General features: G+C 40.6%; 1 protein-coding gene across 1 annotated transcript; it reads right to left on the bottom strand.

The window, feature by feature from the left end:
- Window positions 1-6228: 6228 nt before the first annotated feature.
- LOC119648159 (xylosyltransferase oxt) lies at window positions 6229-24120 on the bottom strand. Its single transcript, XM_038049734.1, has 4 exons — window positions 23262-24120; window positions 16146-16288; window positions 15901-16061; window positions 6229-9252 (listed from the first exon to the last, which is right to left on the bottom strand). The coding sequence occupies exons 1-4, from the start codon at window positions 23867-23869 to the stop codon at window positions 7489-7491; spliced, it is 2676 nt and encodes an 891-aa protein (XP_037905662.1). The 5' UTR covers window positions 23870-24120; the 3' UTR covers window positions 6229-7488.
- Window positions 24121-24709: the final 589 nt, after the last annotated feature.

The following is a 24709-nucleotide window of genomic DNA, read 5'->3' as shown; positions in this document are numbered from 1 at the left end:
ACTTGCCAAGATTGGTCTGAACATCGAAGTCGATGGTAAACGATGGGGATTTAAAAGTCCCGAGATCGCACCCAGATCAGGCACTCGATAGAGCTAAATGGAGAAACCAATCACGACAAGCAGACCCCGCTTGTGAACAGGACAAAGGCTGAAGAAAAAGAAGATTTAACAAATCTCTAATATGATTTCAGCGTAGAGCACTAATTTGTCGTAAGGGATGGTCGATATTCACCTCACTAATTGTACTAATTGACCACTCAATAGCGCTACTGTCTCAGCAGAAAGTGCTCTAATACACTTTTGTGCCAGGCAAAGTTGCAAATTCCGTAACTATCTTGCTAACAAATCGTCAAAATCGCCTTGGATAAGGGCTGACCGCACGGTTATGACCTTGGAATTTCAAAAACAGTTTATCATTGGTTTCTTGAATGTGCACACACTCCTCAACAACATTATGGAGGGCTTCCGAATGCTTGTTTCCTCCAACTTGAGCGAGAATTGCGACGATATCTGTAGGTAGCATATTCTGGGCCTAAGCGAAGTGAGATGGAGGAGTTTTGGGAAGTACTCCTGCTAGTAAAACTACACATGAATTCTCGATCTAAAAGCCGGTTTCTGACAAGATCTTTACATTGGGAGATTCTGGTCCAAGTTAAGAAGCCTGCATCATGCCAAAGTCTCCTCCTATCTGCTGGCAGCGATACTGAAAAAATTGCAGGATCGCCCTATGTTTTTCGGGTGCGAGAGCTATGGGTTCGATTTAATAGAATCTGTGGCATTGGGGTCAGTTAAGGGGCTAGGATTTTTACGATGAAAATCCATAAGACCGAGAGCTCATGTGCTGATGTCAAGACGGTTAGAAGCAACCATACTGTTCCCAAGATCTAGTTACAGTCATCTTACAACACCAAATTAATGGGGAAAGAAAAACATCATAGTTGATTCTGCTTACCTACCATGTAATTCTTTGTCTCCTTCGCCGATATAAGAACGAAAGGATTGGGTAGCGTATACAGAATCAAGTGTTCTCGAACTCTTAATAGGTTGCGATACGAACGCTAAACTTTTTTGTTGGGGCAGTGGCGACTACACTCCTAGAGAAGAGAAGCTACTTGATTTCATCACTTCTGCTGGTCTTATCACTGCAAACCTAGCGTGCGCCCCTATGTTTGTGGAATTGAAAACAAATGAAGTAATTGACGTAACAATCTACACTGCAAAGTGGTTAGAGTTGTTTACACACCGATGGATGCTAGACGAAGTCCCATTTTCATATCACCGATACCTGCAATTCATTATTATAGGCGAACAGTCTGTAAGGCGGATTGGATAAAGTTCAATGAACTTCTTGGCAATAAACCAACCAAACGATTTCTGAATAGTACTTATAAAACCAATAAGAATGGAGACTGGTTGGTTCCGAAACTCACAGCGTGAATATGAGAGGCTCGTTAAGTGTTCGAAACAATACTGCTTTAGAGGGCACTGTGAGGAACTGAAATCGAAAGAGGGCTGTGCAGAGTCTTTAAAAGGGATGAGTTGGTCCAGTTGGACTCTTTTAGAAAACCAACCAGGCTACGTGTCTATTTCTTGGCAGAGGTAGTATTCATACCGAACCCTGGGCAAGATGACTATTCAAACCCAAAGAATTTCAGACAGATCAATTTGAAATCATTCTTGTTCAAATTGAACTGTTTCTAAATTCAATACGGTGGACCTACTCTGGGTACCTGGGTAGGTGGTAGAGCCTAGATTCTTATAGATACACTAATCGTTTCCAGTCAGAACAAGCATACGGCAAAATTTATCCTATGCAAAAGGACTTACAGAGCTATTATGGCCATCCTGAAAAGCTATAATTCAGAATTGGAATTCTTCAAGATGAAACGTGTCCATCCTGTAATAAGTGAGCGGGATCTACAAACATTTTCTATATGAGTGCCCCGCCTTTGGACGCATCAGACAGCAGATATTTGGTGATGATGTACTCTGATTGCATAATTGTGCGCATCCGCAGAGATTTCCAATATACATACATATGTTAGAGGAGCAAAAGGTTTGTTATGAGCAATCACGTGCAAAGGCAATAGATAATATGAATGCCAAGCTGGGCTCTGACAACGCCGCCACAGACGTTCCAAGTTCGGTCTAGGGAGGAGGAAGGAAAAGTCACTGTAATTTGAATGGCCTTGTAACACTTTGGTGTCTCATGGAGTAGCTGTCAGTTTAAGTGTTTAGAATTCACTTGAAATATTCGCTGATTGCCGCAGACGACTAAAAGGGATAGAGATTTGTTGACCAGGAACCTGCAATTCTCCCAATCCCTATGCTTTCGAAATGGCTACTTCGCCTTGAAATCAGATTCGGCTGCGATATTTTGCTTTCATCAACAGTTTATGATTGGATTCTGGTATGTGTGAATTCTTGACTTCTCGGCAGCGGTATCGAGGCTCCCTAAATACTCGCTTGCTCTAGCTCCAGTGAGAATTTAAGTCATATTGGCTGGACACTTTTGGTAACGAAATAAGATGATGGGACTCTGGAAAGCACTCCTCTACACTATACTAGTGTATTCTGCTAAGCCTGCCAGAAGTAAAGATCCGGTATGGGATTAATACTTACCGCATCCACCAGGCGCCTCCTAATATGTTTAGATCCGATATTAGACAAAATATTAACTACGAGGTCCCGTACACGATGAAGAACATCTCAACAGTGCAATGTTACGCACCATCTTGGTAGCCGAAATGAAAATTGTGAAAAGTTTGCGGCTCTCTGCAGCTTTCACCGCCTCAACAAATTTGCATTCTGTTGCCTACTACCTTTTGTTATCGGTGGCGTAAGGGCGTACAATAGATCATGCCATGTTTCCTCAAACACCTGCAATACGCATTAACTGTTTTGCCTAAAATCTGGAAATCCAATTACTTCAACACCAACATCAAGTTGAGTTTGGTCAAAATTCTTTTTTTTTGTTATATGGCGGCGCCACAGAGAAAGTTACCACCACTGTTATTTATTGCCAAAAAATGAAACCTGCTATTATCGGCTTTCAAAATATAAACGAACGGCTATGACAGTCTTAATTTTGATATCTGTTGGAAAGGTGGGTAATGTGGGGGCCGAAGTGATCATTTCTTTCACGGACCCACACTCAGAAACGATCAAACCAAAAAATATACACCATAAAATAGAGTACAATCGTACCAAGTTTGGTGGAAATCGTACAATCACTAACAAAGTTATAATAGCTCAAAGTTGTCGCTTCTGTGCAAATTCAAGACTTTGAATGTCAATATCACGCCAAAGCGGGTATTCTCACATAATATATACATCGAGGTATTTGAGGAAAGATGTCGCCTTCCATTGGATTCCTCCACGCCATCTGGACATGATAGCATAAAAAACATCACCGGTAATAAAAAGAAGTAATATCGATGACAGGATACAACCGTGGCAGAGTTGATTTCAACCTCAAAATCTTCCAAGATTTTACCTCGGTGCAGCACATGACATTTTGCGTCATCATATGTTACCCTGAAAATAGCTATTAGTTTCCCCGGAATGCCCTTCCTGCGTAGAACACCTCAGATACACTCCCTGTTCACACTTCGAAAGCTTTCGAAATCGATGAAGAGCAGGTGCAGCGAAGATCTAAACTCCGCGTATTGTTCCAAAATGATCTATAGGGTGTTGATGTGGTCAATACAGGAGGATCCGGAACGGAAACCAGCCTGCTCACTGTCGATCAAGCCTTCGAGTTGTTCTTTAATGCGTTCCAGGATTATTTTAGCTGTTAGCATTGCGTCGACAGGGAGCACGCGAGTGCGAGGGGGATAATTATCGCACTCAAACTGAGTCCATCTCTTTAGTATCGTAACTATAATCCCCTTCTTCCACTCTCTGAGAAGGTCTCGGATTCACAAGATTTATGTACGAGTGAAAGCAAAAAATCTGCAGCAACTCCAGTTGCAACGATAAATAACTCTGCGGGGAGACCGTCAAGCCAGGAGGCTTTACTCCGTTTGAGGCCATTGATAGCCGAAATGATTTCTCTTCTGTTTGGAGGAACAGTCCACATCCACATGTCACGGTGACTAGCCCTTTCATTCACCAGAGGAGGAAACCCACACGAATGTGATACGATCAAGAACCATGGTGAAGTTTTCTTTCCACCTCTTCAGTTGGTCATAATCGTCGATCGTTGACGTCGTTCACAGAATCATCAAAAGATTTGCGACCACATGCAATTTTTCGTAATATGGTATACATTTCTGAAATCATTGCGATCTGCAGAATCTTCCGCTTCCTTGACCAGCACAATAGCAACTTCTCTCTTTTCATGACATACACCAAACTGAATTTCTCAGGATTTCGCTCAGTATCGGAGTTCGATCGTGTCATGTCCGCCGCCACTCAAAACAGTCAAGAAAGCTTTCTACTCCTTCCGTTCAGTGATCCGCTTTCACGATTTCGCAGCCAGCCAGATTCGATGACGTATGTGTAGCACCCGAAAAAAGAGTGTTTTTGATGGCGGCCCAATTGTCAGGCGGATTACTCAGTATATCTGCCGCCCAATCAGCAAGATAGCTCTACCATTGTCGAGCGACAACTAGTCATACAAGCAGTCGATGTTGAACTTAAGTGGTGGCAGCTCCCCAACCTTACGAGAAGTTGCGAACGCAACACCCAAGTGAACCTAAATGACCATCAGATGGTGATCCCTTTCGAGGTTGATGTCAACGCTTTCTTGTTACGCATTCCCAGCAGATAACTCCTAAATCTACTGCTAATCGCGCAGTGGTCGAGCTGATTGTCCGCACGGCGTTATTTAGTTGGACCACCAATGACGAGGCGGTGGAAGTTGCAAAAATCCACGAACCTCCCACCATTATCGTTGCGGTCACCAAGACCGTGTTTTCCCATCACATGTCCGAGCGAGGTGTTGTCAGAGTCTACCTTAGCATTCAGAACACCTATCACATTTACAATGTCACCCTGAACTGCTTTTAATTACTCGTAGAAAGCATCATTCTCCACTATATCTAAAGTTTCTGCTGATGCGTAGCATTGTACAATCGTGATGTTCCTTAACTTGGACCAGAATCTTGCAGTTAGAAGTCTGACAGAAACCGGCTACCACTACTACTATTAGTGCGGCAAGCGGGAGGGGAGTACTCTCCAAAGTCCCACCATCTCACTTCGCTTAGGCCCAGAATGTCCAGCTTATATCGCTGGAATTACCGCTCAAGTTGGAAAAAGCGAGCATTCTGCGCACATTTGCTACCGCGGCCAAAATAGACTCGAATCACTATCACCTCGTCCATGGTGCTCCGGACTCAAATAACCACACCATTTCGAATCTCTTCTAACAATCAGATAAGAGTGAACATTGAAGCCATCCATAACAAACTTCTCCGTAACGCTTATAAAGGGGAAATTGATGCCACAATAACCGCAGTTAATAGAGGCCCTGGGAATGAGGCAGCAACAAACAATCTTCACAGCCACCTGAAGAACGTTATTTGTACGGTCACAAACATATTTGGCTCAAGTTGTAAAAAAAGTCGGTACGACTATTTCGACGATGATTGAAAAGCCAATCAGAATATCAGTGAGTTGGAGGTCCCACTAAAGGCAACTCACTCGGGGGCAGTCAGCAAGGGCGACGGAAAAACTGGACATCGGTTAGACCATCTCTTCATTGACTTCAAGACGACCTATGATAGCATAACCAGGATAAAACTGTACACAGACATGAGAAAATTCGGTTTCCCGACTAAATTGATAAGACTGATTAGGCTAACCTTGACCAGACGTAGAAGGGTCTAGTGTCTAGTCTTTCGCCTAGTCTAAGGGCATCATTTTCAACCTGGTCCTGGAAAAGCGATCCGTGATCCTGATGTAAATGCCAAAAGCACTGTCTTTTTCAAGTTCACCCAACTGCTAGCCTATGCTGACGATATTTTCATAAGGGAAGAACAGCCCGAGATGTAGCAACAGCCTTCATTCAAATTGAATATGTGGGGCTTGGACTATACATTACAGAAGACAAGACGAAATAGATGATGGCAACTTCAGAACCACAAACCCTGGCCTGAACCATTAGTTAGTGATCGAAAAACGGGTGGGTTGTGCAAATCGGGGGTAGATATAAGTACATTGCCAGGAACCAACATCGATGGAGCATAGGTATTTATGACAATCAATAATTAATCGAAACAAAAATCAGTTCTTACAAAATAAATATTTATTTTCTTTTTCAAATGTTTATATATTACATTATTTACATAACAATCTTTTCTTCATACAATACGCATTATGGCAATACATGGTTTCTTATGTTCTCCCTAAGCCTATAAATACATATTCAAAATATAATAGAATTTCCAATTTATCTTTAAATTTTATCTCCGCAGCAGCATGAAGCGTTATTATTTATTGAAACACTTTGAAGTATTACTAGTTCAAATTCGTTAGAAGTAGATTAAAGTATTTTAAGATGAATATACTGGACAGTGTAGAGAATACATTAAAGGTGTATTATAATTAAATTTAGTACATCACATTCAGTTATTATCAAAACATATAACATCAAAAACACGTTTTCTGCGCTGTGTTGCGAAAGCATTAAGACAGAGAGTAGAGTTTCTGGTAGAAGTGAGCAAGTCCACTAGAATTAGTATTAGATGAATCTGTGTGCAAAATGATCCAAACAGGTGAAGAAAGGATTTCGCAATTCAGTTTTAGGTGGAAGCATTAAAACAATATCGAAGCAGAAATAGCAAATATTTTAGAATATATTCATGAAAAAAGCCCAATAGATTCTCAATTAAGTTCTAATTTAAGGTTAACTAGGTGTACTGTACCTGACAGAAATGTTGCTACGGTTTACCAAGTCTAAAATAGGTTTAAATTTTGACCCTGCTTCCTTACGAAATATTTTGATTAGATTTTTCATTTTTCTAAAATTTAAATTTCAAAACATCAAAATTTTGCCAATTTTCCTTACAGCCAATTAAACGTACATGTAAAAGTACAACATTATTTCTTCGGAAATATAAAAACACAAAACAGATCACAAAATGCATTCCTGATTAGGTGTCCTGCCGTAAAATGCTACAATAAACTCTGCCTATTAACATGCATTTTTCGTTTTATTATGTCGTCAGACTTAAGCTTTTCGTTCACATTAAATACAATAAGGTACCCTTGCTTTGAGGGTAAATGCCACACTTTATTACAAATTACTATTATTGAAATTATATCATTATTTACACATGACTCGAATGCTTTCATAATCTTTGGATAATGAGTCTTATCAATATCTACTTACAAGTAATGTGCTTATGCCAATATAAAGAAATGCAAGAATGGAAGATGAAGTTTTTACGAGTAACAGAAAGCAGCTCTGAATTCGTGTATGCAAAAAATTATATACAAGAAATATTCAAAATTTCCGGAAAATATCTATAAAATATACAAATTTCACCTCCGTCGCACACTCAATAAAGAATAAACATCACTCTTCGGATCTGGAGCCAAAGAGCTCCAATATGTGTCTCTACAATTTGCAAACCTATTGCTCCTGTCATCGAGTCCATGGATACTGCACGTCCCGCGGATTAAAAAGAATTTCGAAACCAGACTATCTATCCACTCGAAAAGACTCTCATCGTATTTCTTAGAGTTAGAACTAGCAAGTTCTTTCAGACGCTCCGTATCCTTGTCCGATAGTAAATATTGCCGCCAGCTTTTCGGATAGGAGATGTCATTCCGTGATCCGGCATTTAGAACTTTCGCGCGATTCCTGCGAATTGGTTTGTTGCCGTCAACACTCAACGGTGTCACGAGAAATTTCGTTTGTGCATGAATCTGAGTTTTGCTGATAAGTTTCACAGTCCACATTCCCGGTGTCAGGGGACGTTTAAGATTTGATTTCGAAAAATTAATAGTCTCCGATTGGCTGTCTTCAATGTGCAACTCGTTGAAATCTTGAAGTTGTCCGTTTGGATCTACCCAAAGTACGGACAAATTATATGAATGGTTTTGCTGCAGCCCAGTGAAACGGAAGGTCAGTACCGGCTCTGATGTTGGACCCATAAATTTCGGAAAGTTGCGCGTAATCTGTTCTTTCTGATCGAAATCCGTGCTCACTTCGAAGTTGATAATACGTTTTGATATAGCTGAACTCCGAGAAGCCTGCCATGTGTGGTTTGGACGTATCCGAGTCTCTAATTCGATCGTTGTGTTTTCATAAAATGCTGTGTAACGTAAGATAAATCCTTCGTATTCGTCATTGAGCTTGAAGTTAGTAATTTCCTTCAAATCCAGAGGTTCGAAATTATTGGAGTTGCCTATCAGTCTCATCAAACTGTTTGATATCGTCAAAGCAACATCATCCGGAGGTGGGCTTCGGTCTTGATGGTGATATACATTTTGCCAATATGCATTCAAATTTGCATAATCGCTTGTGTATGGTCCAAAAAGCCATTCTTCTATTTGTAGTATTATTGCTTGGTTAATTATTGCTTCGAACTTTCGAGCGAAAAAAAGATATTTATGTTCGGTTCCCATAATTCTCGACCAGTCTTCAGATTTAAAATCATTTGGGCTGCATCCACACCAATCGACGATGTGCTTATATTGGCATTTACATCCTAAACGTCTATTCCAATTCGTTATATGCAAATTATTGTCTACATACGTTCCGCAAAATTTTGAATTTCGTAAAACGGTATGAAAAAAAGACTCTGCTGGCAGTAAAGTGTGTTGATAAACTTTCAGCAATCCAGCCAACATCTCATCCTGATCAGGCTTTGTTAAATACTCAACAAAGTTGCGTGATAATCCAACCCAATCACTTCCTCCGTCAAATTGAATCCCGTCTGGCAATTCACGATCCGAAATTCGCCACATATGATTTTCACATTCAACGAATGTCTTGTCTAATCCTTGTTTTTGAATGAATCTTTGTGTTTCCTTACCGTGACACTTGACAAAATTGCGACCACGGTTGGCTGTTAGAAATTTAATGAGACGCTCGGTTGTTTTCACTGGGAAATCACTTTCGCTCAGGTTAATGACAAAGTCCCACTGCCAATCTGAGGCAAATAAATCGCGCATGCACTGTAAAAGCATTGTGAGCAAAGAAGCGCCACCCCAAATCGTCGAGAAACGACGGCGAGCAAGGCGGATATTTGGGAAACTAGCCTCCAGATTGAGCAGCTCGCGATAAAGATAATCCTGACGCTGAAAAGAAGCATAATTGATTAGAATAAAATTCAGGAATTCAAGATCTGCTTAGTTGTAATTTACTAACAAAAAGAGTAAAGATTTTCATAATTTCACAAAACTGTGTCCAGGTGGCTGAAGGATGGAGTCGGGGGGTTGTTTAAAACGAATCACAATTGAAGCTACAAAATCTTCGTTTAACAGAAACATTCTTATTCCTACAAAAAAGGTAGGAATACTTTGTCGTCACTGAATCCTCGCAAGCGCTTAAACTATGTTTTCAGTAGGTACAGTTAAATGTTACGGCAGGTACCGTTAAATTTTACGGATAAAGTTTGCCGACAAAAATACGAAAGAGTGGCTCAGACAGTACTGCTCCTCCTTCAACGATGTGTGGGAGGGTGCGCGACTGACCCTAAAGAGGGTTTCCGCGCTGTCATTGTTTAAAAAGTGCTTTTTCTGGCTTCCAGAACAGGAGCGTAATGGGGCTGAAGTCTTGGAAGGGTTATTTTGGACACCATGTTGGTGTCCAAAATAACCTCAACACCTCCACCTGGATGCTATTAGGCAGCAAAACAGGAGAAAGAGTCGATCTGCCGAAAACTTTCCTCATTATCTACGGCCGTAAACCGGATATGAAGAAGGATCAGGAACAAACGAGCTGCCGGCCCTACTGCGGACTTGGGACCATCACATTACAACATCTTCATCTGGATTGTAGATGAGGTGCTATACCTCTCAAATAAATTTGCAGCATTGTAAAGCGGCGACTGCATTTGTTAGTCGCCGGACCAATACCTGTAAGACGTGGTGTATATACCGCATATAAAAACCATGGCTTGTTGGTGGGAAAACTAAGGGCTTAAACTTCCGAGGTGCTGATTTGTTATATGCCAATGGAAATGATAGACCCCGCTCCTGCAAGATGGTCTCAAAAGACCTCCAAGCTATCTTGGTTAACGACCTATGTAATAGCGACACCCCAACGACCAAACTGTCCATAAAAAGTCAACAGGGTTCGATAAGGAGATTCTATGATGCTCTTGTTTCCCTTATGACATAAACGAAGTTCCCAGTGGAACATATATCAAAGCTAACCAATATGAAAAAAGTAAAGGCACGGAGATAATAGCAGGATGTGATGTTAACGCCCACCATATATACTGGGGAAATTCCAACATTAACGCGAGAGGATCGAGACTACAGGAATATCTGGTTGGAACCGAATTGCAGATCCTCGATTTGGGTTTCTTCAAAATGGTCAAGCAAGAGTTCATCGACATCACGGTGGCATCCCCGGACAATGCATCTCTTATCGGAGATTGGAGAGTTTCAAACGATATCACGCTCGGATCACAGGCGCATTGATTTCGTAATAGGCATGGATCTACCTCCACCCATCCCATTTCGGAATTTACAAAGGACAGATCGGACGACGTACAAATTAGAACTGATTGTCTGAGCCACGATCCCTGGGGACAAATCAAATCCATTGCCGGAATTGAGATAACAATCCAGATGATCACAATTCATTCAAATAACCCAAGACGCCAATGACGGGTAAAACATCATGATCGAACTCGGATTTGAAGAAAGAGAGGAAAACGACAAGAGTGCTCCTCAACCGAGCTCTAAAGTCAGGTGGGGCAACTACATGCTACCCAACTTAGCAGGGGCGGAAATCCAGCTGGGATAAACAGTCAAATATTTAGGAATACATTTCGACTAACAAGTTAGCGTGGAAGCACCATATCCACAAACAATACCAATCTTGCAGATTGCTCTGTTCCGGCAGGACTGCGATAGGTAAGACCTGGAGACTTTCGCCAAACGGTGATCAAGATTGAACTTTGCTAACAGCAGGAAGCTGCTGACGCACATTCAGAGGCTCGGTTGCCTAAGTATTACTGGAGCAATGAGTAGTACGCCGATCGCCGCATTCGAAGCTGTCCTGAATATACCCCTATTCATTTTGAAGTGAAACGGAAAGCAGCTAACGAGCCTTATAGGCTAGGTAATATTGGCGCGTGGAAAACCGGTCAATCATACGGTTATGCATCCACCTGGAACCTCCTGCCAAGCATCAAGTGACTCTGATGACCGCTTGAAAAAACTTACTCCGTCGTAGTCATAAAAAGGAAGAATAGTCGATAAATGGTCACGAGTCTTTTCGGATTACAGGTTTAATAATCTTCAGCGACGGGTCAGTCATGAAAGACGCATCGGGCGCATTGTTGTTGTCGGGAAACCCTTTTATTGACCTGGCTCGATTCCTCAGAAAAATGACGATAATCTTTCAGTCAGACTTATATACCATTTTACAGGCAACAGAAGAATGTTTACGATAAAAAATTAGTAGCACTTTCTCCAACAGTCGGGCAGCCGACTTTGCCGACCGAACAAAACAATCCTGATATGGGTCCCAGGGTACTCAAACATCACTGGTAATGAGGAAGCTGAAAGACTGGTTTTCCAAGGTTCTGAACCCGCAATGATGATACTCGGCCATCTACTGCCAAGCACACTCTGAATGGGGAAATTGCAAGGATTCACCCGACGGAATGCAGAAATTCGAACTTCTGCCGGCAGGCGAAAAACTTTGTGAAGGAACCCGGGGCCGATAGAAGTGAGACATGAAAACCTTGGTAGGGTTTTTAACGAAACACTGCTCCTTAAATTACCGCATGGAAAAAAATGCGAGTGGTGGTCTCCTCTATATTCAGCCAATGATGTGAGGAGGAAGACACGGCCCTGCAGTTCGTATACAACTGCCCGATCCCCTCAGACCTCAGACGAAGATACCTTGGTAAGGCTTTCTTCTACGAAGAATCTGCGCATTCTGTCTCTTGTGAATGTTCACAGAGCCGCCATAGGCGAGAGGCCGTTGAATAGGCGATCCCCGGGGATAGTACAATGAACCTAACAAAGGCCCCCATTAAACTAAACTTCTCGTGAAAGTGTTCCCAATCGCTAATGCATACGAAGTATTCCAGGGATGTAATCGGAGGTTTTTGATGTCATAACAGCGATGTATCCGCTGCTTCATATAGAATATTACAATATTCTCCAGAAGATTTTTTCCCTGTCTCCCTCGTCGAATTTTGCTAGAACCACGGCATATTGGAGCCTGTAATTACATGTCAAAAATCTATTTTTGAGTAAAGTACATTATTCTCAACTATATGGATCTAAACCTATGTGGGCCTCTTCGTGCGTGTCCATACTCTAATTTTACCTCCCCCGCATCCTCTTAAATATTCCATTGTCAGTTTGTCCACTCTGCTTTTGTCATCGTTTTCTTCCCTTACCCTTTAGAAACCATGTCATCTAAAGAAGGGAGCGAATGTTTAATTTTTGTTTCGATGTACCGATTGATTTGGACTGAAAACGTTTCAATATAAAAAGGCTTGAAATAATAAAAATTTGTTGTTTCTTTTTCGTTGGTGTGGATATTTATCCTTGCAAATGCCGATATTTCGGGAACCACTTGTTCCCTTCATCAGTGCTAACAAGTTAGAACAAGATTGCTAACTTGTTAGCACTGATGAAGGGAAGAAGTGGTTCCGAAATATCGGTATTTGCAAGACGAAAAAGAAACAACAAGTTTTTATTATTTCAATTATTTAATCGTTGGAAACACGGCATAATTTCACTCAGATAAAAAGGCTGCAAAAGGAACTGGAACACTACGAGGATGGTAGTTACGAGTAAAAAAGAACGCGCTGCTACACTAGCCTTTGACATCTAGACCGACTTCTAGGTTAAATAGCCACGTCTTGACAGAAGGGAGGGAGGGAATGATTATTTAACCTTAGAGAACTTCCCATAATCAGGTCCACATTACTAGAAAATAAAAACTCAAAAATCGTTTCCACTTTACTAAATTTTTATTTTCAGCAAATAATCATATTTCGGCGACTATTTGTCGTCATTTTCAGTGCTTAGATTCAAACCCTTTCAGATACAGAGCACAATATACAATGATCTTTCATCTGTAGTATGTGCAGTCCTAACAATGAGAGCTTGGCTGTTTAATAAGCCATTGAAGAACAGGCGCAACAGAATCTGCTGCGATAGCAGAGGCGGCTTGAGAAAGCTGAGCTGTCGCTTGATCATCCCAAAAATCTTTATCGTTCAAGAATATAAAACTCGTAACTCAATTTAATGTGATGAGCGGCATAAAGGGAAATGAGATTTCGGACACTTTAGCAAAAAATGGTTCAATTCCTTCCATACTGGGATCGAGACCAGCAAACTGGGAAGCGATTTCTCATAGAGGCAAATGGCATAAACCAAATGCGAAACTGCGTTCTGAGTTTGTTTAGGATCGAAAATGTATGAACCAAATATTATATTGAGGCACATAATTTAAGTCGTTATACTACGGCAAAATTGAGCAGTAGGTGATCAAATTTCCTAGTGAAGGCATGGAATCGATCCGCTGGTAATCAGTTGGATTCTTCATAGCCCATTGAAGGTGAATCGAGCTCAGGGTTGTTTTCGGAAAGCCGGATTATGGACCTTTATGGATTGATTATGGACCCGACCTCTCTATCTATCAGCAGCAGAAGATGTTTGCGAGCAGCATCGTCAGCACTAAACAGCAACAGCACAGCAAAACAGCAGGTGTAGGGTTGTCATTAGTAGCTGATGAAACTTGACCAACTAAACAAAGCATTCCTTATGTGGGTGCCAGGGCCCTCGACAATCTCTGGTCATCAGGCTGACAGAGACCAGAGCTAGCATTCGGCATATGACCATCCACTGTCAAGTGTGCTGAAATTGAATAGGCGGTTCTAGTCCATAGTATATTGGGCCTAATAAAAGGAATGAGTGTTTAGAGCTACGACTTCCCGCCGAGCTAAATTAACTAATTAAATAAGACTTAATAAAACCTCCACTCCAAATAATACTTTGTAATGAGAACTGCGCTATGATTACGAGGCAGACTGTTACCTGTAATTAAAACTTCATAAATATAATGCTAGGCCGGATATCCCCATACGCCCAAAATGTTGATATATTCATAGCCCCTTTACATCAAATTTAATGATGATAATTCAATCGAGGAAATTAAATCGATTATGAAATTGTGCATCTAGGAATTTATAATATACAAAATAATGAAAATCGTACACAAGAGAGAGTTATAGGACATGGCAGGACTAAATAAGAACACCTGACCCAGCATTGTTACTATTTTGGTTTTTCTAAAATACCGAATATCTTAGTTTACAATATCGTATTTGGTATTTTCGCATGACCGCGACGTATTTTCAAAAATAGTTAAATGCATACGGTGGCTCTAATATATAACGTAATCACGCCACGTTTGCCACATTATTTAGGGTGATTCAGCAAAACTTACCGACAAACTCTTGCGGCAAATACAATCTTCAAATCTTTGAAATTAACAACTTTGATATATATCCCTTAGTTTTCCTGAAGACCTAATTATGGTGAACGCATGGTGCATTCAAAAAAATTACATTCCAATTCAAAACTGCATCGAAATTCGTTCTTAAAACGATTGTTGTCTGATGATACAACTACTGTATTGTAGATAAATTAGTGAGAAGATGAAGATCAAAAATCCATCCCAAGGCTCAGCAAGAAAACAAAACAAAAAAATCAAAACCCAACAATGCATTCGACAGCGAAGCTATAATTCATTTGGTTGAACCAATTTTGACTAAAGTAGAAAAAATTAAGATATGGGGGCGCTGCTCCAGCAACAAATGACCTTGACGCACACACAGCACTCTGTTCCGCAGAAAATATAGAGTCAAAATACATTTCTATTGTCAATTAGATCTACTCTACATCTCGCATCATTCTACAATGATTAACACTACAAAGGGGGAGAATGATTGGGAGGAATGATAATTTTATTGTTAATCTAGCGAAGAATAAATAAGCTCGATCATAGTATTGCTTATTCATATTTTAACTGGAGCAGACATTTGAATAATGTTATCGCGAGACACACTGCAATATTCAGGTCCATTAAGATCAATTTCATATTTGATGTGAAAAATTAACACCACATAACATTCTATCTGAAAAATCAATGACTACAATCGGTCTGAATTAGGTAGAATAAATTGAATTGAAATTGGACAGCGTGAAGCACCCCGTAAGAACAAGTGCAATGAATTTGATTTTATACAATAAATGTCAATACTTGCGTATTATATATACAAATGTTTCTGTGCCACTAAACAGGAAAATTCAGCTGGGGAATATTTAAACTTTATTGGTATTCATAAGTCCCTTAGCAACATAAGATCCAAGTAAGGTAAATATATTCAAACAAATTCATTTTTGCCAATTCAGTTAAATTTTGCACCATTTGAGTCAATAGTCGATGCGATGATGACACTGAATACAATTTTTTATCCAAAAAGGGGAATCATTTTGCTGCTATTGATACTTTAAATAGCCAAAACGAAAGCAATACACTTCATTCAGAAACCTTACAACTTAAAAAATTTAAAACCACATCGGACATTTGAAGCTCAATTCATGCCTCGTGTAAATATATGATACCAAGACAGACCAATTAAGCGCTATTAAGTTACCTCGCCGTCATACGACAATTCACGCAAGCTAGAGCTGATATCACAGGGGGAGATATTGAAACAAGACAGCAAGAGATCAACTTACCGAATCAACGTGTATATAGAAGAAATGATTAGGCGAATAAAGTGCTTTGATTAGTCGGTGAACTTGACGCAAGGCACGACCATTTAGTGTAAGCAAAAATGCAACGCGCACGGGCTCGGCACCCATTGGAGCAACGGTTTCTGCAGGTTGAGGCCGAAATCCTGCAAGTAGAATCAGTTGAATCAGTCATCAATATTCATTGGGAAAGTTATAATGAAATACAAATGCAACAGAGGATTACTCACTTGCTATTCCAGTCTCAAAAACGTTCATTGTGAAATATCCACCACAAGACTCCTTCGAATCTCCTGAACATTTCATATTACAACTCGGATCTGGTAATTTTGCAGATGACTTGGGCTCATCATTGCCGCAAAAGCATTCAGTTCTGCAAGCAAATATTATACATATATACATTATTTCCAACTTATTGAAGCATAACATTCTAACCAATCACAGAAAACAATGATATTAATAATTTATACCCTTGAGACGTTTACATAAGTTCCGAATGAATGATAAGAGAAAATAAAATATGCAAATATTTGCCAAGTGTACATTATATAGTAATAAAAAATAAAGATGAAGTCATTAACGCATAAACGTATATCGCCAGGCAGAGAAGCTGCATTTAACAATGCTGTTCTGAACAGAAATATAATAAAATATGCAAATACACACTTTCGCGCGTAATATTGAAAATTTCAATTTAAAATGAGTCAAATAACTATTTCATTTGTAAAAAATAATCAATGATTATAAACCTACTACAGCACATATCTCTTTGTCAAAAAAGCCCAAAGCCATGCTTTTTGGGGCCATAGTATAGACGAGCAGAGGCGGCGCCCCGTTAAAACTAATTGAAGTTCTTTGAGAGATGATTCGAAGGCCTCTCAGGCAAGAGACAAGGGGAGGACTTAGATGTAGAAGATTTTTGATACTTGTACGATATTATACATTGATGCAGGCGAAGGAAGCATTTTCTATGAACATCGTCATGATACTTGGAAAGGAGATAGCAATCTTAAAATAGCTACTCAGGGTAGCTTAAGTACTGAGGAAGAGAGTAAGTAGCTCTCGAAATACGTATTTACTAACTATTAAAATATATTGTAGTAGGAGAAAGCTACCTAGTTTTATTTTTTTTTAGATAGTAATCGTAATCGGCTGCCATAGTTGATTCCAGTATCACCTTACTTATCAAAAATCAAAGTTTGGACACCTGAAGTTCAACACAAAACATTTTAGAAAGCGGATTTTCGTTTAAGAGTTGGAAAATGATACTAACTACAATTTCTATATACGCACTCCATATATTGCTCGTTGTGACTATATAGAAGCCTAGAGAAAGCTTACATGATAGTAAATGTATCTTTATTTGAGTTTAGAATAACAAAAACAAATTAGCAAAATACATCTTTTTTTTTAAATTGACAAAAATTATATTTTTCTTGCGCAATTTCTATATACGCACTTGCACTTTTAAGCCTATTGAAATAAATAAACCCAGGTATCACGTTGCTGAGTACCATCTATAAGATATTCTCCGCTATCTTGCTAGGTCGGATAGCCCTATATGCCCAGAACATCATTGGCTGACTAGGCTGAACCTGACCATTGTGCGAGGCCAGATAAAAGCAGCAGGATCACTCTCAAGACCATTCGACATCAACAACGATCTACGACAAGGAATGCCCTATCATGTGTCCTCTTTAACCTGGCCCTCGAGAAAGTGATCCCTGATGCTGAGGTAAATGCGAGGGGTACGATCCTCTTTAAGTCCACCCAACTATTGGCTTATGCTGACGATATCGACATTATGGGAAGAACCACCCGAGACGTACAAACTGCCTTCATCCAGATCGAGCAGGCGCGAGATCTTGGGATGCACATCAACAAGGCAAGGCAAAATATATGGTAGCCACGTCAGCACCAAAAACCAACCAACCAAGAACATCAAATCTCACTGGTCAAACGGAAAGAATAAAGATAAGAGACTACAACTTTGAAACCGTTGATAATTTCTCCTATCTAGGGTCGAAAATCACAACCGATAACAGCGATGACGATGAAAATCGCGGACGGTTGTCGGCAGCCAACAGAGCTTATTTCAGCTCACAAAAACTGTTTCGCTCGAAACGTCTCACCATAGTGTCAATGCTCTTACTGTACAAGACAATGATCTTGCCAGTCCTCATGTATTGCTCGGAGACTTGGGTAGAGTGGAGAATTGCGAACTCTTAGCCGCGTTCCAGAGAAGAATCCTCCGAAGAATTTTTGGCCCCCTACATGAGGATGGACGATTCCGTAGCCTACATAACGACGAAATCTATGAGCGATACCATGACCGTCAGATTTTGGAAAAAATCCGGCTCAATAGGTTACGGTGAGCGGGTCACCTAATCCGTATGGATGAGGATGATCCAGCCCGAAAAGTCTATAAGGGCAATATCTATGATAGAAAAAGAAGACGAGGCAGACCCTGCCTGAAATGGAGCGATGGCGTAGGTCATTTGCATCCCCCATAGATATTCTATGGGGTTAAGGTCAGGACGTCGATGTGGCCACTGCAAAAATTTTTATTTGTTTGTCATTTAAAAATGATTTCGTGTATGCAGAAACGTGTACCGCGGCGTTGTCATTTTGAAAAGTCCTGTCAATGTTATTATTCTCATCTAAGTCCAGCATCAAAATGGCTTCGAGAAGCTCAGTATAAATTACTGAGTTCATTTTGGTTGGTACGATTCACTGTCGAAGCTTACCGAGAAAAGAAAATGCCCCCAAACCATAACACTGCCGCCTCCAAAGTTGCGACTCATTCGAGGAGTTTTATTTTTTTAGATAGTGCCAAAATGCGCTAAATCCACCTAGGCCGTAAAGGTTGAATTTCTTCTCATCCGAAAAAAATACTGCCTTTCATTCTTCTTCCCATTTCATCCACGATCTAGCCAATTTGAGAGGACTCTCTTTATATGTCGGTGTTCGGTGCGACTTTCCCTTAACAGAATAATAATAATATGTCGGTGTTAAATGAGGTGCTTTAGCAGGCTTTTTATATTTAATGCTGTTATCAGCATGCAAAATCTGCTGCACCCGCCTCTCCTTAATAGGAAGAAATAATCTTGACACGATCTGGAAAGAACTGAGTTTTTTTTCTAGTAGCTTCCTTCTTAACCAGGGCGATTTCTCTTTTCCCGATTTTTTTATTTCCAAGCGGATGCTTTTTTGTACCGTATTTTCCCTTTAATCTAAAGAGATTCCGCACAACTCCGTCAGATTTATCAATTTTCCAACAACGAAAAAGAAACAACAAGTTTTTTTATTATTTCAGAATTTCCCGAATTTTCTATTCTGGCAAGTTGGCCTTTTCCTTCTTTGGTTAACACTTTTTCACAAGGCATCGCTATAATCTAGGTTAAAAAAATTAAATTTGAGCACTGTTTTACGTAGAACACTACAAAATTTCACGTCACACCTTTTAATTACAAAAAAACTTTTCAAAAGTAATTTTATAGACGTTTCAGCTACCTGCTTTCGACAAGAAACAAAATATACCACATTTTTCAATTGAACTAAATGCTACTAAATTTCGCGACAATTAGTTCAGTCATTTCCAACTTTAATAAGGTTTTGTTTTACACAAAACCTTAAAAATAGGATAGCTGCCAAAAAGCGTCTGTAGTTGATATCCATACAAGCTTTTAACCAACTTCGAATCATGGCTTCAAGATAATCACGAAAAAAATCATGGATGCGTAAACAGAAGAATACCAGAGAACAACCGGAACAAAAAATCCTCCGTCTAGGTCTTCTCCCACCCTGGTTCGCTAGACTTGAAAAATCATACCACCAGATCATCAACTACTGTATCGCCAACCTCATCTATGTACCTTCAATAAGGTTTTTTTATGTAGAACAGGGCTGTAGAAAGAAATATCAAAGAAACCTCATTTTTATCAAATATTTATTCAGAATCTCTGAGAAAATTTCGGTGTATTTAAGGCTATGAAACTGCCGAATCCGCACTGAATTTTTTACATGCCGACAAATATGTATATTTGCCCTTTACGTCTTGGTGGAATAAATCGCATCAACAACACCTACGCTTCAGCTCCCCGTACGATTTCCTGTGATCCCTGCACTCCTCTCAACTCTCAACCCAATCTTCGATCATCTTGAGATATTAGATTCCACTACATGACGTAACCCGCAATTCAATTGACGTCTCTCCTTAATGTCTCACATATCCACTGCAACTTCCGCCGTTCGATCACAGTGCATACGAATACCAGGCCTGTGCGCCGACTAAGTTCTTCGTTTGGAATAGTATCAGTATCAGTAGTATGAGGCAGACAGATACTAATTAAAGCCTGGAGGCAGTACCTTCCTGATCACAGGAAGAACACAAGCACACAACAACTTGATCTTGGTGTCGAGATAACTGCATTTCCAGAGCAGCGTAAGCGGATCTAGTGCTGTTAATGTATAAGGCAACATACAGTTGGATACCACCGTCGGCGAAACCATGCTTTCTAGATATACAAATTGATCGACGCCTTCGAGGCTCTGACCATTACTACAGATAGAAAGAAGGCGATGACTTATCGGACTGAGAAACTTGGTTTTGTTAGTGTTTATCTTCACTCCAAATTTGCCTACCTGCCTTCAAATCTATCTGCCAATGTCCCGATAAGAGAGCAAACAGATGTCATCAGCGTGGTTGAGGAAAGATGCCACAGTCCATTGAACCCATTCACGTCCTCCGAAAAAGGCAGCATGAAGAACGTTATCAATAACAAGAAGCAATAATATTGGTGACAAGATGCAACCCTGGCGGACTCCGCTTTGGACCAAAATGCTTTGAGATTTTACCTCCGTGGCGCACTCATACTTTGCGCCATCATATGTCGCTCTCAGAATACCTTTCAGTTTCTTCAGATACATTCTCTGTTCACATTATCGAAAACTTACTCAAAGTCGAAACACTTGGAGCGAAAATCTAAAGTCCGCACACTATTCCAAAATGATTCGTAAGGTGTTGATGTGATCAATTCAGAAGACTCCAGAGGGAAAACTAGCCTGATTTCTATTTGAGTGAACAAGAAAAAATTGGTTCAGTACGGATAACCAGCGGGAGTCCTCTGATGAATTGGGTTAGGATGGGCTAACGTCTAGGCACAATTATGACCAGAGGCATAGCTCCGCCTGCTCAAGCTGTTTCACTACAATGTGTGATGACCAGCAGCGGACAAAGTGGACTGAGGAAATGAACCTCTTTATCGTCCACTCCTAATACGAACTTACATCGACAGGAGTGTGTAGAACATACTGTCCCTTGTTGCGCTAATGATTCGTCAAGCGTTTCCCACAAAACGCGAATATGATTGTGCAGGTGTTTGCAGATCAGCACCATTTTAATACTCTCAGTGCCACCAATCAGGCTATCATCTAAAAGCGTGTTCGACTCAAGGTTATCGGGGAAGCTGGTGGCCAAGAGCCTATGGGAACAACACCACGCGATACTGCGGGCAACATTTAAATCACTCGGTTCGGGGCAGATCACTGCCGCTGACAGTGATTGTGTCTGTTTCATGGGGATCGGTCGGCAAAAATTCAGTTTTGTTTAGATTCAATCTGAGACCGTGTTGCATGAGTTCATCATTCCATTTTCGGACAAGTTGCTGACCTTATTGTCTCCTAGTGTACCGGTACGGTCTTGAATGAAGTGCTCTAACACACTTCAAGGCCCTGATCCAACATGGATTGTTGTGCCAACGATTATTATTATTATTGCTCGAGATTATTTTTGCTATTAGATGCTAGGAAAACATCATCTGCATAAAGCAATGTCTAAGTTGCTAGACGTTCCATGTCCCGTTTGACGGTGTCCATAAGAAAAACAAAGAGGTGTGATGAGAGGGCGCTTCCTTGATGAACACCAATAGAGACACGAAGCGGTTTTGATACACCCGCCATACTTCGAACTTTACTTTTCGGATCTTGGTAGAACAATTGAACCTAGCGCACGAGGTTTTCTGGCACGAAGTGTTGTCGTAAAGCATACCAGATGAGTTCGTGTGGCACACGGTCAAACGCTTTCTCTGGGTCCAGAAATGCAATGTAAAGATGGTGATGCTTCTCACGGTGTTTCTCCATGAGTAACCGCGCAGCGTGTATTGCGTTAGTAGTTCCGCAGTTCTTGACAAATCCGGCTTGATTCACGGTTATTTCAACGATTTCGCGAATAAGGTTGTCAATAATGCGTTCAAAAATCTTCATGGTATGGGAAAGTAACTGGATCGGACAGTAATTTGAACATTCTGCTGGATTACCTTTCTTTTTTCATACAGGAACAATTGTACTTTCTTATCAATCAAATGATGTTCTTCCTTCCTGAATACCCGTATCAAAGAATTCACTGAGCCACAGTGTTGGGTAGCAGCTCTTCGCTTTCCAGAGCTCAGATGCGATGTCGTCAGGTCCTGTGGCTCTCCCCGATTACAACGAGTATATGGCTATGTCATTAAGAAATGAAGAGGAACGATTAAGGGAACTATACTGGGCGAGCCTACCAGGAATGGAGCAATTCAGGGTGCTTATTGGATGGTACGAACCCATGCACACAAAGGATTGCTTAAACCTCATCAAAAAAAACCTCCGAATCATAGTGCGAATTCTCACTGTTGGCTAAACTATCACCTAGGGAAGCCAGGGATATTTACGGACACTACCTGCAGGTTTTGTGCGGAGTGTGATGAAACCTCTACACACATCCTGGGACAGTGTCCGGCACTTGCACAGAGTAGGTCGAGGCATCTGGGAGAACACTTAATACTAGATGGAAAGTTGATTGATGTTTCAAATTTGATGTTTCACGAATAGGAAGTTCAGTTGCAAAGTATTTGAACGGCACTGTATCTAAAGGGTGCAGTGCAATTTACGTGTATCCTCCAGAAAAAATAACGAAAACAGTTGGGTGTATTCTTTATTCCTTACTTGATGCTATATAAATAAACAAACACATAAAATCATATCATTTCCCGGCCTTGAACCAACTTTCAAACCCAAAACAGTGTCAATCGTGCGAACCAATTACCAATTAGACCATATTTACTCAAAGCTGCCGTCAAGCTTTTTCATTAATGCAGTCTTATTTGGCTGTTATGGAGGACTGAGTGCATACTTTTTTATAGAGAAGAACTTAGAAGTAGAATTCATGCTAGACTGTAATCTGCAGAGTTATATTTGTTTCTGGCGTTTTCTATGTAGTATTTCCGTCTTTTAAAAGAAAAAGTGAAAATCATACATACACCATACATCAGCACAGTCATCTAACATCTAAAATCAGAAGTGGTACTTACCCATGTTGTACTCCAGCATAAGGAAATCCTGACTGAAGGCACAAATATATACACTTCCGAGGCGAGTTATTGGTCTTGAAATTTATGTAGTATCCAGTGAGCAGTCGGAACTCCTTCTCATCTTTATAGCAACCCAGCGATCGGCCGGCTACATGATTCCCCGCCGGGCAATAGTTTGGCAGTCGACTTGCATAAAATTCTCCGCGTTGTATGCTGCATCTTATGTCCGCTATTCGCCTCCTACAATCCTTAGTTTTTGCACGTTGCAACGCGGAAACCGCTTGATTGTCGGTGATTTCGCAGCTTGCTTGGAAGCCAAGGGCATTCGCATCAAGTGCAACTGGCGCCCCAGATTTCTGTCTACCCCTGGCAACGGCGTTCAAATTACTATTATTCGCATCCTCGTCATCCGCCACCGAATTGTAGTTCCTGGAATTCTTCGATCCGATATCCATTAGACTTTTTGACTTGCCGTCATGCTGCCGGGCAAGCTGAGGTATCCGTAACGACTTGTAGGCAAGAAATATTTGAATGCAGAGTATGAGGAAGCCCACGAGAAAGAAGGGCTTGTAGCGTCTCAAAAGGCGTATGGCCAGAATCTCAGACATTATTGTCGTGAAGAGCAACTGAAGGACTATGGACTAGATGATAACCATTGGTAATATCGCGTCGTCTCGAGTGGGGTTTCATTATAATTTCATGGCAGATATTTGTAGAACACAGTTGTTTTTCGTTATTATTTAGTAAACAATAAAACACATCAGTAAACACTAGAAAAACTTGTACACACAAAATTTGATGCGACCGGACCGAATATTAATCAAAAAGTTGTGTGACAGAAGTTCCACTGAATGTCTTTTATCAGGTGACACTCTTTATATGCGCTGTCAGACGCTGTCAGTGGAGCATTCGTGGTAATTGTACAAATTTGCTTCAGGTGGCGCAAAACGAGAATTTGTAACGGACGCCGAGTTCAAACCTTATCGGTTTTTAGTCTTAAAACAAGATTTCGAAAACATGGCAACATAAACTGGATAGTTTCATTCCCACTAAAAGCAAAATTATCAGATGTTAACTATTACTGGAAAAAGGTGGAATTTTCAACCTCATCCCCGGAGGAGGTGGGAAGTTAAGGTGGGGGAGGGTGGAGGGCTTTCTTTTCAGACCTGACGAAAACCTCCCATAAAAAGTGCGATTTTTCTATATCATCATGGTAAAGTTTGAATAGTCAAACCTACCCCGTTAAGGGGGTCACCGGTCACAGCAAACGGATTTTCCGATATGCCGAGTCGTTCAAAAATTACAGGGTTAAACAGGTAAGGAGTTTGCAGCCGCGGCTAGAGTACTCGATGAGAAAGAGCATCAAATCTTTTTTTACCTGCTAGTTTTTTACCTGAGCCTTTTAAATTCGAACACAGGTATAAATATAAAAAGATGGAAAACCAATC

The sequence above is a fragment of the Hermetia illucens genome, chromosome 2 (assembly GCF_905115235.1).
Source record: "Hermetia illucens chromosome 2, iHerIll2.2.curated.20191125, whole genome shotgun sequence".
NCBI lineage: Eukaryota > Metazoa > Arthropoda > Insecta > Diptera > Stratiomyidae > Hermetia > Hermetia illucens.
The sequence above is the reverse complement of the archived record's forward strand: the minus strand, read 5'-3'. Positions and strand labels throughout refer to the sequence as shown.